Here is an 18581-nt window from a genome sequence, read left to right as displayed (position 1 = left end):
TTAGAATCTCTCTCTCTCTCTCTCTCTCTCTCTCTCTCTCTCTCTCTCTCTCACACACACACACACACACACACACACACACACACACACACACACAGGATTTCTCTGTGTAGCCCTGGCTGTCCTGGAACTCACTCTGTAGACCAGGTTGGCCCTGAACTCTCAGAAAACCACCTGCCTCTGCCTCTTGAGTCCTGAGATTAAAGGATTAGAGTTTCTAACGCTATGATTTAAAAAAAAAATAACCAAAGGAACTTGGGGAGGAAAGGGTTTATTCAGTTTATGCTTTTTTATGCTTTTATATCTTAGACCATCACTGAAGGAAGTCAGGTCAGGAACTCAAACAGCAGGCACCTGGAGGCAGGAGCTGATGCAGAGGCCATGCAGGGGTGTTGCTTTCTGCCTGCTCCCATGACTTGCTCAGCCTGCTGTCTTATAGAACCCAGGACCATCAGTACAGGATGACACCACCCACAATGGGCTGTGCCCTTCCACATCCGTCACTAAATTAACAAATGCCCTACAACTACATCTCGTGGAGGCATTTTCTCAGTTAAGGTTCCCTCCTCTCTGATGACTAGCCTGTGTCAAGTTGACAGAAAACTAGCCAGCTCACTCAGTAAGACTTAGCCATGGTCCCTTGAGCCTCACATTTCATCATCTATCAAGGGAGCTCTGGTCCAACCTGCACGTACTCACTGCTGCCTGCCTCCTCCCCTGCTTCTTCATTAGTCCAGGAGCTCTGGGGTGGGGTGATTGGAGTTGGGGATGGTGGTTTAAGCTGGAGCCTCAGGTGAATCTATGCATGGTCTGAGTCTGGTGTCCCAAATCTGAGGAATACTCAGGAAATCCTTCAACACCTCCGGCCCCTCCCTAAGGCGGGAACTGGGGAACCCTGTACCCGTGGGAATTGGCCTTGCCGGGGTCCAAGGGTTTCAGCCCCCATCCAGACATCCAGTCACTGCCTACTCTGGTCTAGATGGCCAGAGTGCTGCTACCAGGCGCTGACCGCCTAGAGGGCCTGCTCTCCCGGCCTTAGTTTCCTTCTGTGCAACCGCTCCTGTCAGTCCCGGACGGGGCGGTGTGTGGATTCCTCCCGGAGATTGGGGGTGTGGCCTGGTTGTGAAGGAAGGCTGGGAGACGAGGGGCAGCTGGTGGCGCGAGACCCCCAGGTCCCCCGCCCCTCCGAAGCCCGGTCCCCCTCACCCCCCCCCCCCCCGCCCTTTCGGCACCAGGGGGCGGGGTAGGGGGCTCGGGCATCCTCGGCCACGGTCGGAGACACTCGGCTCGGCGTCGCCATGGCAACGGCGGCTTAGGGGCGGGGGCGACGTGGCGGGCTGGGCCGGCCGGCGGGCGGCGCGGGGTGGGCTGGGCCGCGCTGCGCGGGCCGGGCCGTCGGCGCTCGGTCGGCGGGCGGGCGGGCGAGCGGCGGCGCGGGCCGCGAGCTGCTGGGGCCGAACCCGGCCCGCCGTGGGCCGCGAGGGTGCGGGTCCCGGCCCGCCGCCGCCGCGCTAACCCCGCCTCCCCTTCCCCCTCTTGTCGCCCCGCGCGCAGGGCTTCCTCAGCCGTCGCCTCAAGGGCTCCATCAAGCGCACCAAGAGCCAGCCCAAGCTGGACCGCAACCACAGCTTCCGCCACATCCTGCCGGGGTTCCGGAGCGCAACCGCCGCCGCCGCCGCCGCCGCGGACAATGAGAGGTGAGCCCGCCGTCGCCTGGGCTGTGCCCCGAGGGCGCGGGGACAAAGCCGGAGCCGGGCAGAGCACGCTCCCGCGGGAGAGACGCCTCGCCGGCCTCCGGGAACTCCGGGAACGGGGTCCACGTCGGGCCGTGGGGCCGAGGCTGCACCCTTTGCTGCCCCCACCGGCTGCCGGAGGTCCAGGGTTAGACCGGGCGGCAAGTGCCCTCTCGGGCATGAGGGGTCCTGCTTCATCTGGCCGAGGTGGGCATTGTTTCCCGGGCCGTGCGGTGCCTGGAGGTAGGGACGGAAGTGGCGCCTCCACCCTCAGGACCCATCCCCCGGCCTGCCGAGTCCCTCGGTGTCCGATACAAAAGGCATTTTCGGTTGGGTCTTACCCAGACCAGGCAGCGCTCGTGGCGCGGAAAAGGGTGAACATCTGGAGGGGAGGAGCAGGGGGCTGGGCTGCTCAGGGGGCACATCTGCGCTAAGTAGGGCACGTGCTCCTCTGGGGGCTGGGGCGAGCAGAGCGGGCAGTGCCCAGTCGCTGGGTTGATGGGCATAACATGAGACCCCGGAAGATGGGCCTTCCCCCTCCAGTCTGGGCAGCTGCTCCCCTCCTTTTCCTCCCGCTCCCAGGGGTGTCTCCTATTCCCTGCTTCCTTCTGGGTAAGCCGAGAGCAGGTGTGGAAATTCCAGGGGGAGGTGGCTTGTGGGGCAGAGGAGCGGGGAGGAGGTTGTTGAGCCTGCTTTGGAGTCACTGGCAACGTGCAGGCTTCAGCTCGCAAGGGCAAGCCATCCTGTCCGTGCGGGGGCACTGGGCGGGCACAGTCTCTGGGGGCCCTGGATCTCCTCCTTGAGTCGTGTCTGCCACAGGCACCTTTCTACTTAGGCACAGGCACAGTGATGGATTCCTGTACCAGTTAGAACGTGTCGTGGAGGTGAAGGAGCCAATGGGCTCTAAGAAGCCTTTTCAGCATTCAGCCCCAACATCTTAGGGTACTGGCGTCTCCCTTCCTAGGTCTGTGTCCGCTTTACCATTGGCGAGTTGGCACTTTTTGTGTGGAAGGCACAGGTAGAATGATAATGTCTCTCCTTCCCTCCTTCGTTCCAGCAAGCAAAGGAGCCCAAGTTATCCCAACTCCTGCCCAAGGTGGAATGACGATTAACTGACAGCTAGCATCTTACCCTAGAGTACCCCTCCCACAACCCAGTTAGAACCGCTAGACCTTCCTTGTCCCTCAGTCCTGAGCGGCTCTCCAGTGCATCCCCACCGCTGTCTGCACCTGGCTTCCTGCCCCAGCTGCCCAGCCCAGCCTAAGGCAGGACCCCTAGCTTTTCACTGGTGGCTATGGTGCCTCAGGGGACCAGGCGTTCCCTGGCAGGAAGATGCAGCCAGGTCAGAGCTCAGTGCTGGGTGCAGCCACTGCGTCTTTGAAAATCTCCATTCCCATCTTTGTTATTATTGTCTGTCTGGGCGGCAGGCCACCCGGTTTGCCTTCCACTCTCCTACGGCTCCTACCTCCGGCTGTCTCCCCCAAGAACATGCCCTTCTCTGCGCTTTCCCTGGCAGGGGTCCGGACCCTCTGTTCTCGCATGCGAGGACTTGTGTACGTACCCAGTTTTGTGTGCGTACCCGGTTTTGTGTGCATGTGGTGGTTGTCCGGGAGCAGGAGAGACAGCAGGCAGCCCGGTCTCCCAGTGTGTCTGCCCGCTGGAGAGCAGGCGGCATGCATGTGGTGTTTACCTCCCACCCTGGGAAGCCGGCAGCAAGCTGCTTGACTAGCAGCCCTAGCCAGAGGTCTAGGCTCCCTTAAGATGACCTCGGATACATCCTGTTCAGCCTGCTCTCAGGTTAGCCTTGTTATATGCAGGGGGAGGGGTAGGCAGAGTCGGGTTTGAGAGTGAAACTACAAGTCCATTTCTGGAAATGTGAACGGCAGCAAGAGGAGCTGAATGTCACTGGCAGCGGTGTGGAATTGTCTTTTTAATTTTCTCTAAACAAGATCTGGCCTAGTGGCTTGTCTGGAATCGGAAAAGAGCCCAGGTTTCCATGAAAAGTCAGGGAGCCTGGGTTTGGAATCCTATTCAGTCTAGAGGCTGAAATGGGCTTTGCCAGTACTGGGGTCTCAATTTGTTGCTTTGTTCGGGAACAGCTCCTCTGGCTTGAGCTGGGTGCATTGGAAGATGTTCCTCTGGGACAGTCCTGGAGTCATCATTCTGGGAGTTCACTGATTCATGGTCAGGCCTGGGTCAGTGGAGAGGGACCTCTTCACTCTTGTGGGTGTTGTGCTACCCAGGTGGGGTGGAATGAGCAGATCAAGGAGAGATTGAATTCCCTCTCCGTGGTACTCTTGCTGACTGTCATGCCTCTCCCTGGGGCTGGGGTAAATACAGAGACACCAAGCAGTGAGTGGATGCTTGAGATGGGAAGGATGCTTGGGATGCAACGATGGAAAAGGGAATAAAGGCTTCCAAGGTTGCATGCACGAGCCCTGATCCCAGAAACCTTCCCATGTAGATGAACAGTTTGGGGCTATCTGGGTCAATCTCTTGAGTCTAAATGTGTGTAAGTCTGCCTGGTTTGTATGACTGCTAAAGAGATGTCGTTGTGTGCTGTCTGTGTGCTCTGCAGACTGCTGTGTTGGGGCGGTCCTTTTGTTGTTGCTCAGGAATTCTCTGTCCAGAGGCTGGAAACCAGATAGTTCTGTGCTGGAATCTTCGGGACTCTTGAGAAAGAAATCTGTCCTGGGTGTGGGCTGCTGCCCTTTGGTTGTGAGGCTTGGGTTAGGCTAGCAGAATCTTAGGGGCTCAAGGGCTACAGGACAACAGGACAGGTTTGAGCCTTTGTACTTATTGTACTGAAGATGGCATCAGTGGAGGTTCCCAACTGGTCTCTGATCTCTGGGCCTCTCAGACACTCCTGTCTCCTTTGGAGGCTTTGCCAGTAAGCATCAGGGGCAGGCAGTCATTTCTCCTGGACAGCAGAAGTGAGTGCTGGCCAACGCTCCCCAGGTGAACGGGTGCTGGCAGAAGCATTTTTGTGCAGGCTGGAAGCATTGCTTCTTCATTGGCGAGGGGTTTTAATGTTGGTAAAAGCAGTAAAGGATATGGTGGTTCTGCTTTCCCAGAACCTAGTCACTGAGCTAGGTCAGTCAGCTGACATCCTTCTCCCTTATTCCCCCCCCCCCCCCCATACCATTTCTACTTAGAAACTCTGGGTGAGAGTGTCCCCTCTGACTCTCTGTGCTCTGGAGTGTTGATATCCTCTCATTCTTGCCAGTTGTCCTCCTATGACGCTTAACTTGGGAATGCAGTCAGGTGCAACTAGGCGAGGCTGGTGTGTACACAGTTAGCGCTGCACTCTCCCTTCCAGGGACTGTGGAGCTCAGTTTCCACAGCTGAGAGTTACTCAGGTGTATAGACCAGGTAGGGTAGATAGTTTAAGTGGGCGAAGTGTTGTTACAGGGACTCTCACCTGGCCTGAGAAGGCAGATAGGAGTTCTGTCTCCAGGACTGAGGTAGCCTTTGGAGGAAGAGACAGGAAGTGGAAGGTAGTGCTTGTCTACAGGCCAGTGTTTCCGTGCTGGTTCCTGCCCTGCTGTGCATAGGGAATGGGACATCAGGCCCTCGTCTACTTTCACTTGGGACTGGTCTGTGAAATATAGTGACTTCAAGTTTAGATACTTACTAGGTATAATGGAGCAAGTCACTTAGACTTTTGGGAGCATCAGTTTGTACATCTACAGAGTGGACTCAATGAAAATTATGATGGAGGTACTGGTATTGATACATTCACTATTTAATCACAAGTATTTGGTCTTATTCCGTGCTGTTTCCTTAGCATTTAGTACTGGGTCTCACACCCTTCTTAAAGTTTCTAAAATTTGATTAAGTAAAACATAATGTGTGAAAGAACTTCACCTAACTATAGGATTTCAAGTATTAGTTAACATCAGTTGGGTGAAGCCATCTTGTTTGGTAGGCCTCAGTTTTCTCATCTGTGTGCCAGGACTAACAGTCCTGTGTCAGTCATGTGGTATCATTCCATAGTTCTAGAGAGATCATAGGTGCTGCTGCTCCGTGTAGGAGGAATTGAGTCATAATGGAGAGTGCTGTTAACCTTGAGCAAAGCAGAGCGAGTGCCTGGTAAGAGGTCCTCTGCCTGTCCTTTTGTCCTCCTGTCCGGCTGCACCCGGGAGTAAAGAGGTTTCCTGTGTGGTTTTAAAATCCCTTTTAAATGTCCACTGTTGCAGCTCCTTCTGAGCCGTCTTTATTTTAAATCATTTAGCTTTTAGCTTTACTTTTTCTTTACTAATTTGAATTTTTGAGCATTCGATTTTTGTCTACATCTCTTATTTTCCCATAGGATAATGTCTAAGTCAAAGAATATGAAGTTTGAAGTTTTTGACACACACAAAAGGTGTATCAAAAACCTGTAATGGTTTATTCTCTGTCAGTGAGTTTTGAGAGTGGCTACCTGTTAGTGTTTCTTCACACTAAGAGACAAGCTGTCTGTCTGTCATCATTAAAACGGTCTCTTTCATCTTGAAAAGGCAGAAAAATGCTATTTCTTTATTTGCATTAATTTGCTTGTTAGTGATTGGGTACTGACTGCTCTCCTGAGCCCAGTGGCCTGCGGTGCTGTTTCCTCCAGACTCACCCCATGTTCTAAATTTCTGACAGATCCCTCTGCAGACTTTCAGTTACCCTGACTAGCCTTCCTCAGCACCAGGAGGCTGTGTATGAGTGGGTTCTACATGTTATATGAGCTCTACGAGAAATTCACTAACTCCTGGGAGGAGGCTTCCTGACTTTCATTCCTCCCAACCCCCCATATGGGAATCAGATTTAATTCTTGAAACAGTAATCATTACAAGGAAACTTACATTTACATGGTACTTGGAGAGGTCATCCGTCCTTTACAGGGTAGATGGGCAGAGAAGGGACTGAAAGGTCCAGGGACACTGAGGCCACATAACCGCCAGGCCTCTCGTAGTCACACTGCTTCCGTGTGCAGCTCTGTATGTGGAGCCTCAGGAGGTGAGCAAGCCCAGCTAGAGCCATGTGTGTGATTCTGAGCCTCAGCTCCAGAGGCATGCGTGTGGAATGCCAGTTTATTTGTGCTTTCTCTTTTTCCCTTGCCTTCCTTTTATATCTGTGGTCCCCATGCGAACTTTCTAGGTATCTGAACTGGGTAATATTTTAAGGAATGGTGGAATCTGGCTATTAATCAGCCCTGGGCTGCCCAGCTGAAGTTTCAGAGGGTAGGAAAGCCGACCTTTGAATAAGCCCAATACATCTGCATACTTCTTATATATTTTGCAAATGTGTATCTGTCCTCAGGAAGGTGTGTGACATGTAAATATTCTGGTGTATGTCTATGTATTTGCAACAGACCAGTTTGGCATCCTGTTGGATTAGACTAGATGAAGTTTTAAGATTTCTGTAGGTCAAATATAGGCAAATGATTCAATCTAAGTACTCAGTAAGTGCTGACTACCATATTATTATTGTGCATTTTCTTGATATGTAAACTCCTTTTGTGTTTACATATACTTTGTGTTGCCCAGGTGCATGTTCTGTATTTTCTATAAATATGTGTGTGTGTAGTCTGTTTGGGTGCCCATGTGTACATTCCTGTCCACATATGCAGTACTGTCTGGGCATGTGGACATGCTGGCCTGTTTTGTGAACAAGCTGCCTAACTTCTTGGGGATAACTTACCCATCAGCAGCCTTTGGACTCCCCTCTCAATCTCACATGCTAAGTAGAACCCATGTCCTGGTGGCAGCCAGCCTTGGGGGTACCATGGGGCTTCTCTCCCCAAGTAGCCTTGCCTATTTCCAAGCCCCATATCAGAGGATATGCAAATCGACTCTTTAATGGAATTCCATTGCAAAATATTATTTGAACCAGAAAGTTAATTACTGGGCTCTAATTAACGGCTATTTCTAAAGACCACAGAAAGAAACTAGCGATCACAGAGAGAGTGAAAAGGAGAAGGAAACCTCCCTTCTGGCTGGTATCTGTGTCTGTGCTTCTCACTGCTCTGAGCTGCCAGCCCCGTTCTCTAGGAGAATGAAGGACAAAGCTGCTCTTCCCAGAGAAGCTCTGATGGTTACAGATTCTTGCTGTTTTGAGTATGTCTGTCTGGAAGGAGGGCCCTAAGTCCCTCTGGAACGAGAAAGTCCTGTCTGATAGAAGCTTTGTGGGTGTGTGGGCAGCAGGTCTGCATTGAACTGAGGTTCCTCCATCCTTAGAGTTCCACCATGACATGCCCAAGGCCTGCCCTCTATACTCACCGGCTTTCTTCCATGACATGGCCCATTTCCTACTCACCCTATGCAAGGGGCTCTTCCTTAGCCCCTCAGAACCTCGACAGCTGTCATGGCCGAACCCCAGCAAACCTCTTCAGTGCACATGTGGAGTCAGTGGTCCGGGAGTAAGACGAGACTATACTTGGTCTTGTGCTGTCTCCTGGTCTTTGAATACTGGAGGTTTCTCCTTCCATCCCTGCAGTCTGCGAGTGTCTGAGCTCCATGGACACATGACTGTCCACCACATGTGCTCGTCTGCATGCACACATAGATTCTTTTGGAACTTGGGATGTGAGTACTTGCAAAAGCCATCACTTAGGCAGTTAGTGAGTATGATCTCAGGAGAGGGTGGAAGAGAATGTCTAACCTGACAGCCTTCTGGGGGACCGCTTGGGCATTCTTAGACTAAGACGTGACCCCCAAAACTGGAGGTTAAGCCTAATCCTGGAGAGATGTCAAGAGTGCCTTTGGCAGGCCTCTGACTCCTGACAGCGCTTCTGCAGTGGGCTGGTCAGAAGCACTGACAGTGCTGTGTGCTGCCCAGAAATATTTAGTACCATCAGTGAGTGAATAACTTTGCATATGCTTATGTTTCTTAAGAGAGATGGGTCAGTGGGCAGCCTCGAGGCCCTGCTCCTGGGAATGTTCCCCAAACAAAAACCTGGCAGGCTTTTGCACCTTCTGCTGGCACTCATGGGTACTTTGGTGTTTCTGGCCAGGCTGGAGCAGGGGCTGCAAGAGACACAGGCATGCTCTGAGTCTAGCTTTCCCATTTCTTCAGACAGTTCCCTGTGTCTGTCAGCTACACGGTGAATGGTTCCAGCACAGCAGTCCCCCACCTTTTTCCTGTGGGAAGCCCCCACTGTGGAGTTGGGAGCTCTTCTACCCTCTCTCAGCTGCCCTGGCAAATCCCCTTCTGTTAGCCCCTCCTGCCCACTGTTTTGACCTGTCTTGAACAAGCAGGGTCCTACTTGATTGTACATCAGCCCAGTTGGATTGTAAAAGAGCATTGGGCAGAGAGATAGGTGACACCAGGGTAGCACACACCCTAATAAGATGCAACATTGTCTTTGGGAGTTTTCATGCTGAGGGCATTGAATTAGTGTAGCATCTCCCTGTGCCCACTGACTAAGGGGAAGTTAATTTCATGCTCTGTCTTTCTGACATTCATAATCAGAGCATTATATTGCAGTTGCATATTGTTAGCACGTGAAGAATGGCCAAGCCTCAACAATTAGTGTTTCTGGCTGGGGAGGAGATTTATTATTGGATTGTTCCTGGCTCTACCCCTATTCCTATTCCCATGTATGCGTTTCCAGTCACTACCCCAGACTGCAGCTAGGAAACTGAGTCACAGAAGTGTCTGGGATGGAGTTTGTCACAGATGTTCAAGGTAGGGGAGAGTCAGCATTATAAAATACAGGTTCTTGAGCTCCACCCTAGACCTGCTGGATTAGACTTTGTGCTTGGGTAACTTGTGTCTCCTTCAAGTCTGAGAACTATTGCCCAAAGTTGAGAACCGTTGTAGAGGGGCAAAGATTGTGACCCAGCTGTGTGTTGGCAGCTTGTCTAAGCATATCCCATGCTGTATTCTTGATTCCTCACAGTGAGGAGGGGCTTGTATCCCATTTCACAGAGGTAGAAACTGAAGCTCAGTGTGGAGTGGCCCTTTGTCACTCCTCAGAGATCTCTCTGCTCAGGTGCCAGAGCTGAGATTGTACCCTTATCTGGGCCTGCCATTTGCTTTAAAGTTGCAATGCCTTTTTAAAGAACATCCCAGCCCGGCGGTGGTGGCGTGCACCTTTAATCCCAGCACTCAGGAGGCAGAGGCAGGCGGATCTCTGTGAGTTCGAGGCCAGCCTGGTCTACAAGAGCGAGTTCCAGGACAGACTCCAAAGCCACAGAGAAACCCTGTCTCAGACCTCCCCACCAAAAAAAAAAAAAGAACATACCAAACCAGGAGTCTTCTTGTTAGAAATAAATTCATAGTCAAAGAAAGAAATCAGCACCTACAGAGGCGTCGCGTCTCCATGAGACAGCCTGCTGCTCTTGCTCAGTTCTCTTGTGGAGAACTTCTCACTGGTGTTTACTGTATGGTTCCACTTTGGAAAGAGTCATTATGCCAGTGCTCAGGGTGCCCTGGAGGTGCTTGGATGAGGCCAGGCATTAAGACTGTGGTTCAAATCTGGAATTGCACTTGGTCCAGTATCGAGCCCACACGGATCACCAGGGCCCAGTTCTTACTCTGACTCCCTGATTCTAGGGGTGATGCTGAGGTGCAGAGAAATGACTTTACTTACCATGATGAAGTCAGTGGTAGCCGTGTAATTCAAGCCCAGTTCCATGAAGGCACCTCCTCATGGGACAGGACTGTAGGGGTGTCCTGTCCTGCAGACAGAGCTCTCAGAGAGGCCTGTCTTGAGGGGGGTAGCCAGATGAGCCTAGGCCACCTATCAGATGGTTGGTGAGTGAGAGGGGTAAGGGGGTCTGGCTTGTGAGGCAGGGTCTTGGAATTTGAACCCCTGACTTCCCAGTCCCTATCCCCTGTAGTTCCCACACTACCTCATGCTGAGGAGTCCTCTGAGACCTGGTGCCACCTGCTGTTTCTCTCTGGGCTTCAAATTCTCTGTTTAGTGAAGCAGGCCCCAGGTTTCCTGAAAGGAATCCTTTGCACACTGGAGGTGTGTGAGGTCTTTGTTGGGCTTGGTTCATGGTGCTCAGATAGCGAAGCCCCTGGAGCTCCATAGACCTCTGTTGCTGGGCGGGATGCAGATGTCCTTCATCTTGCTGTCTACATGGCAGGCTTCTCTTGGTGCTGGAATGGCACCACCCACCACCGTTGAGTGGCTCCTGAAGATGGGTTCTGCTCGGTGTTATGCATTTCCGTGTTTAACCTTTACAGGTGCTACTGCCATCCCCACTTTACAGAGGAGAAAGCGGGGTCCCAGGGTGGCCCTGTCAGCTGTCTTCCATGTGGTCTCCGCTCACGTGTTCATGTTACATTTCTGATAATACTAACAATAGCCAACTGCTTACCATTTTCAAGGCCCCTGTGCCAGGCATTGGGCGGTGAACACACACCATTGCTGATGCCCTGGCCTATGCCTATTTTATCCTCCCTCCAGGGTTAGAGACTGTTCTCACAGTGGACTTGGGGACGTAGGAGTTCTTTGGCCAGAAAGTCAGGGTCCTCTAGTGTACTGGTTGAACGGTGAGCCTCTTCCAGGCCAGTGGCGTCCTCAGCACTTTGTGCTTATAACAGGCCAAGCTACATGCACCCTTGTTGCCAGAGCTAGGGTCCAAACCCGAGCAGTCTGTCTCCCATCTCGAAGGTCTAGCTTTAACCAGTGCTTTCTCTATTTTACAGGTGGATAAATTGAGTGCCTAAAACCATCTGAGGGTGGGGAACAACCTCAAAATTGTCAAAGGTTCCTAAATGTGGGACTATGTGTTGTTTTCTGCAGGGTTGGTTTGCTTGGTTGCCCAGAAGGTTAGAGCCTTTGAGAGGTCCTGCAACGAAGACACCAGTCCTGTCTTATTTAAGCTAGGGTTTCTTGCCCCCACCCCATCCCCAGGAGCAGTTGTAGATGTCTGCAGGAGTGTTCTGCAGAGCATCATTTGGTAAACATTAGCTTGAGGTGTTCCCTCTCCTCAGAAGCATGTTTCTAGGACAACTTTGGATGTATTCACTGCCTTCAGGACTTGCAGGAGTGGGCCTTGCATAATGGCGTTGCTGGCTCAAGTGACAGGTGGTGTCATTTTGGGAAAAGTTATTATAAGGTACCCAGAGCTGATCTTCAAAGTAGTTTCAAACTTGTGTGTTTGTGTGTGTGTGTGTGTCTGTCCGTTCGTCTGTCCATCTGTCTGGTCTACACCCTCATTGGGTTAGTGGTTTGACTAGTACTAACCTTAGCCAGGATATTGGGAGTTACTGTCCCTTTTGTGGGGTGAGTGGTTCCCCTGTACACAGCAGCTCTGTCTCTGGTTCTCCCCATCCCCCACAGGCACTCTCTGCAGAAGGCAGTAGTTGGGCAGAGGCTATCCACAAATTTGCATAATTGTACTGTCCTCTGAATAATTAATAAAGCACTGTCCTTGCTGGGAGCAAAGTCTGTGCCGTTATGGATGGGTCTGCCATGAATGGGTTTGCAGGAACTCTTCCAGAGAAGCCGGTGGTTCCTGGAGCCCTTGACCTTTCAAGGAGCCCTCTCTTAAGAGAAAAGTGGGGGCACTGAATTGTTTTGGGGGAGTTGCTAGTGTTGTACCCATGTGTCCTTTGTGCTGGTCACGCCCCTTCTGGAATCCATAAATGAGATCTCTGGCACACGTGGGTTATATGTCTATATTCCCTGGCTTCTCTGTTCCCGTCCAGTCTTCTCAGACATATGGCCAGCTGTTGTGGGGACCTTGCCCCTTTTCTGGAAGCCGACAGGGCATGGTGTTTACCTGTGACTAGAAGTGCATTTTGGAGCAGGAGAGGATAAGGTAGGCATATCTGCCTCTATCCTCTTCTGGAATTTCAGTCTCCCAGTTTATGAACCTTAGAAGGTTATTGGTAGCCTGGAGGAGATTCCATTTGAGATTTCCAGCCCTTTTTTTAATTGCCTCTTGTTGAGATGAATGCTCCTTCTGGTATGCGGTCTCTTGCTTTTTCTCATTCTAAAACTGGAAGTTGAGGCACAGATCTGTCCCAACATGCCACTGGAAATTGGAGAAAGCCCTGTTTCTCCAAGCTGGGGTATACTTCCCTATCTCCCCCTCTGTCCAGAGCTCCCATGGGAGTGTTTCTCAGACCTTCTTACAGGTGTTACAGTTGCTGGAGCTGAGGGAATCCTGTTGTACATACAGGTAGGCAGCATTCAGTGAGCCAGAGAAAGTAGTTTCTTCAAGGAATGATTCCTCAGCTTGAAGTACTAATGTGTCTGAATCTACAAGAGGGAGTGCAGGGGACTTTGCCCCCTGCCCACCCGGACTGCCCCATATCTGTCTGCATTTCACTAGAATGGGACTTCCTGTTCATGGGGACAGACCATGCTAGCATGCTAGGGCTGAATGTGCCAGCCCTGGCATGCCCGAAACCTTTGCTGAACTTGCCGTGTGTGTGTGTGTGTGTGTGTGTGTGTGTGTGTGTGTGTGTAGGTGGAGGGTGAGAGGTAGATCATTTACCTCTTGGCTTTCATACCAGCTAGGACTTTGGCAGGACAGGACTCATCATCCCATTTTACAGATGAGGCTCAGAGGCTAATTATCACACCCAAAGCAACAAAGCTTGCACTCACCAGTTGAGCCTTAGGCTTTCCTCCTACAGCTACCGAGAACCATTTGCTCTCTGGAGAAATGTCAGTGTTGGCTAGGGTGGGGCTATGGGGACTTGTTGCTCCTCCAGCTGTCTTCTCCACTTGCTTGGAGTATCTGGGGTAAAGATTAACAGATTCCCTGTTTAATAGTTTCCCTCTGTGGGGTTGGCTTTGGCTCCTGTGTCAGTGTGGGTACAAGACTACCAGACGCTCCGCTCATCCGGCTGTCTCTGACAGGTTACCTTTTCCTCCTTCTAGCCTTGTGCTTTGAAAGGTGGTTTGGAGCGTTCCAGAAATATGAGGTGTTCGTATTCATCTTGAGCTGTGGTGGTAGAAGGGAGAGGAGTCTCCAGCTGACTTGACCGACCCTTTCTGAGCCTCGGGGTTGGATGGGCATCCTGAAGTGGACATGAATGGGCATTTGTACTAAGGGGGCGGTGTGGTTCAGGGTTTGGATCAGCTGTTTCATATAGCTCAAAAGGGAATGGAATTTTCATCCTCATCCCACAAGCCACAACTGATAGCAGAATTGTACTCTATGATACATGGACCTGTACCTGGACTAGACGCCATCGTCTTGTGTGATGGGACAGGTCTCCTATGGTCTTGAGGTCTACCTGATATTGCATGTTTGGTCATTTTATCATCTTATTTTATCATGTCATCACACATTGAAGCTTCTGTTTGAGGCCCCAGAATCCTGACAGTAGGCCCCCTCAGCACTCCTAGGGTTCACCCCTTCATGTAACAAGAGATGGCCCAAGACAAGCAGGAAATGATGTTTGTGCTGACATTTCTTCCACTTAGAAAATCAATATTCTGTGGTCTGCCTAATTGCTCTGTTGCTGCTAAATGAGTCATTATGGAAGGAAAATAGCAAATGCATTGTGAGATTAATGGGAGAAAGTAGTTGGCAAATGACTTTGGTTTGCTTCCGAAACTCTGAGAAGGTGTTACTATGAGAAATCTGGAGAGTCATGCAAGTCCCAAGCAGTGGGGAGACAGGCAGCTATTGGATGGTGAGGTGCTAGAGGTGCCAACAGGTCTAAGATGCTCATTAGTAAGTGCCAAGTTAGTACCTCACAGCAAAGGAACTTTGATGGCCTGGTCTTGAGGGTCAGGCACCAGACAAGTTGGGAGACAGAGTGGTGGGTGCTCAGCCTCTCCCCTCAGAGGGCTGGGATAAAATTGCCCCATAGGCAAATTACAATTGCACTGCCCATGTCGGTGAGTCCAGATGTGGAGCTTGATTCGGTGGGAGTCGGGTAGGAACAGTGAGCTTCCTGGCAGGCACACGAGCTTATGCACATTCTGTGGTCTGGCTGCCGGTGGCTGGAAGACTGTGACCCTAAACCTTAGACAGTCCTAGGAAATATACTTCTTACAAGTGTGGAAACTAAGGCTGAAGACAGCTAAGGACTTGGCTAAGGTCATGTAGCCATTAAGATGGGCTGGGTTTAAACTTGGGCCTGTATAACCCCAAGCCCAAAGGCATGTTCAGCTGCTGCAGCAAGCTGGCACCTTTGGGTACATCCGCAGCTAGTGCCAAGGACTTCATTCCTCCAGTAGTCTGGCAGATGCCAGAGACACTGTTGAACTAGGGGTCTGTAGGATGACAGCAAAATGTTGACCTCAGTATCCCCAAACCAGACTTTTCTTCCTCTTAATGGCAATTTGACAGTTTTGTGATGTTCCAAATGCCAAGTATATTAATGACTCTTGAAAAGGTTTTGAAAAGGAGGAGACATGGTTTTCCTCCTTCCGGGAGGCCTGTTGGTTTATTCCTTACTAGTATCCCAGCTCACCTGTTAAGACATGGAGCCTGCTTACCATCTGCAGAGGTGGTAGTGGAAGTGTGGTTAGCTGAGCAGACCTGGAGATCTCTGGACTCCCCAGGGTTTCAGAAGTGGCAGCAGCAGGTGGGGAGAATCCACCTTCTCTGTGAGCACTAAGAAAGAGGCCTTGAGGGCATCAGAGGCCATGGTCCTGCTTTCTGGAGATAGCTGAGCATCTTTATGCCAGAGAAACCACACAAAGAATCCCAGGTGGGGAGGGCCAGATCCTCGAGCCTGTGGTCCATTCTGGAGTGTGTGTCAATCCAGAGATCCCAGCTAGTACAGCTCTGCCTTCCTCTTCTCCCACAGCCCAGGCTTCTGGAGGATGGGGAGTGATGCTGTGTCTTCCTAGGTGTAGAGTAACCCTGGGGCTGGCTGTGCAGGACCTGGTTGCAACTGTGGACACGGTAGGATAGGGCCAGATGGACTCAGAAGAGTCAGAAACTTGCTGGGCGTGTTTGCTGCTGCTGGCTGGAAGCCAGGTTTCAGCCCAAACTTGGGTCTGATTGGCCTAATGTAAAGTGCCGCCCTCCATGGCCAGAGGCTAAGTAGGTTGGTTAAAGAGCCCAACTCGGGCTTTGTCCCACTCTCATTTCATTTCCCAAACATTCTGTTTCCTCCTTCAAGTAAACAGCAAGGTGCTTTTCCTGTGGGACTGCCCAGCCCTGCCCCAGTACCCCAGTGTGCTGCCATAGGGAGGCTGAAGTGGCAGCAGGGAGATGCTTACAGAGTCCCTGCTGGTCTTGCTCCCTCCTCTCCCTGTTGTGACTAACACCATGACCAAACCAAAAGCAACTTGGTGAGGAAGGGGCTTACCATATTTATTTTGACTTACTGTAGTCCATCATGAAGAGAAGTCATGGCGGGAACTGCAGCAGGACCTGCAGAGGCTGTGTAGAGAAATGGTGCTTACTGGCTTGTTCCCTGGTTCCCTCAACTGGCTTTTTTTTTAAATTGATGGTTTTTTTAAATATTTATTTATTATGTATACAATATTCTGTCTGTGTGTATGCCCGCAGGCCCGAAGAGGGCACCAGACCCCATTACAGATGATTGTGAGCCACCATGTGGTTGCTGGAAATTGAACTCAGGACCTTTGGAAGAGCAGGCAATGCTCTTAACCTCTGAGCCATCTCTCCAGCCCTCAACTGACTTTTTGTATAACCAGACCATACCTGCCCAGGGGTGGTGCTGCCCACAGAACAGACTAATGGATCTTCTTAAGGAAGGTTCCCTCTTGTTTGTGTCGAGTTGACAAAACTAACCAACACACAGCTTGGGCCATGCAATGTGACATTTTACAGTCACACAGCCCTGACTCTGGGTACAAATCTTAGGTCTCTTCATAGGTATTTTCCGACTTCCCATAGAGACAGGCTATGGCCTGCCAGACCCCTGGAAGATGTGGAGTGGAAGGTACCTCGTTAAGCTTTTCCAACATGCACATATGCGTTGCTTCTCTCTGAGCCATGAGAGGATTTGAGATTCTTTCGAGATTCTTCTGTATTTCCATCCCAGCCGTCATGCTAGTACACGTAGGTGGTACCTAGTTAAATCCAAGTAGATAGTGGGCTGTCCTCAGAACCTGGTCTCTGGACAACAGTCTCTCACTCCTAGGTCAGAGTGGCTGAGTTTCTAGTCTGAAGATTTGCTGTGAGCAGGGAACTTGGGCTCCTTTTGAGTAAGTGTTGCTGTGGCGTCAGGAGACTACCGTGGACACACACAGAGCAAACAGTCCTGCATTCTCTCCTGCTTGTGCTTCTGTCTGCTGAGGAGAACTGCACATCAGTTCATTCCTAGCATGGACCAGCAGCTTCCTTACTGACTCAGGGGTCAAGAGGCTTCCTTAAGTGACATCAGTCTGAGTAGAACTCAGGACCTGAGCACCATTGGCAGCGTTGGTCTGCTGATTTTCTGAGTCTCGGGGTAGGTTTCAGACAGGGTAATAGCGCCTGTGTGGTCAGTGTGAGGCTTCTCAGTGTACTCTGAGGAATGCCGAATCCTTCCTAGGGCAGTTTTAGAGAAAACTCTCTAGACCTCTGGGAGCCACCTCATGGATTCCTACTTTTGTGACTCTGCCCTTGGGTGGATTCAGTTCAGGTTTACATGTTTTTACAGCGCTTGGAATTCTTCTGTGTCAGGTTGGACCATATACATACACAGTCCTTAGCAGTAGTCTGGCAGTCTCATCTGGCCTGGTAGAAGCTCAGTTAGGGGGCCTGTTTTCCTCTCATCTTCTCAGTTGCACTTCCCCCGACCCTGGAGAGGAGCAAGCGTCTCAGATGGCAGATGTCTTGCCCATGAGCTCTGCTTCTCTGGGAAGGGAGCTTGAAGCCCATGGCTGAGGCTGCTGCCGCTGGCCATTGTGCTGGTAGTCCAGAGAGAGCATGTGCTAAAGCGCTCTGCCTGTGAAGGCAGACTTCTCAGCTGCCCTGGCAACAGCTCCACGCCAGCCTGTGGTGTGGCCACTGAGCATGCTTCCTGACTGGCTGCCTTCTCTGGCTCCTCAGCAGCAGCCTCTTTCAGGCTTCAGGCAAATGGTGAAAGAAGGCTGGAGGATTGGGGTCCTCAGACTGCTGGCAACCCTCATGTTCCTGCCAGGTGCCCCCTGGGGTTGGTCGTCTATCTCTGCTGGGGTGGGTCTGCAGGGACTGCAGAGCTACTTACTTCAAGGTTTTAACAAGCCCCCGGAGCCTTCAGGCTCTTCTTGCCCTTGCTGCCCCCAACCTCCTTGTGCTCTGGGTTTCCCTGTGTCATGCAGATGCTCCAGGTCAGGGTCTGTGTCAAACCCTCCTCTACTACTTACCAGTAAGAAGGGGATAACTGGGAGTCTTGAGAGGAATAAATGAAATTTACAGTAAAATGTTTGGAATGGCACTGCCATGCTGTGCTCCCCTGCCTTGTGTCCCCTCCATCCAGATGCCTCCTGCTCTACCCAGTCTTTCAGGTCCTAACCCCTTTTGCTTAGGGCTTGGTTCCCTGGTGCCCCTCACCCAGCCTCCTGAGCTGTTCATTTGGGACTCTTGGATCTGCTCCTCAACAGCAGAAGAGCTTCCTCAGCACACAGTGGCAGTCCAGCTCCTCCCCAGTCCTACAAATAGCACTCCATCTCACTCTGGCTAGCCAAGCTGCGGTCCAGGGATGTAGAAATTAGCCCCATGGAGAGGGACCAAGTGAGGAAGGGATGGATGTACCCAGGTAGACAAGGGACTGGACACTCTGGCCTCGTCTTCTACTGCTGTCTATGGCAGAATGTAACAGGGGTTGGATCCTCTCTCAAGGAATTGGGTAGTGGTGATAGTGTTTGGGGTTTGAAGGAAATCAGTCCCTTGGGTGGCAAAGCAAGGACAAAGGCACTGAGACTGGCAGGAGAATCTGGTGAGGACAGAGGATTAGGACCTTTCTGTCTTCTTGGACAGGCTGTGGAAGGTGAAAAGGGCTCGTGGGTGCTGA

The 18581-nt window shown here is 51.5% G+C and overlaps 1 protein-coding gene across 1 annotated transcript in view; it reads left to right on the top strand.

Moving 5' to 3' along the window:
- Positions 1-18581, top strand: part of Dab2ip (DAB2 interacting protein) — a 109624-nt gene that overhangs the window by 38826 nt on the left and 52217 nt on the right. Inside the window, 1 exon segment of the mRNA XM_087899679.1 lies at positions 1555-1697. Within this exon segment, the coding sequence (XP_087755805.1) occupies positions 1555-1697 (143 nt within the window).

This window comes from Myodes glareolus, chromosome 21, assembly GCF_982192425.1.
Source record: "Myodes glareolus chromosome 21, mMyoGla1.1, whole genome shotgun sequence".
Classification (NCBI taxonomy): domain Eukaryota; kingdom Metazoa; phylum Chordata; class Mammalia; order Rodentia; family Cricetidae; genus Myodes; species Myodes glareolus.
Note: the sequence above shows the minus strand (reverse complement) of the source record. Positions and strands in the feature narration are given on the sequence as shown.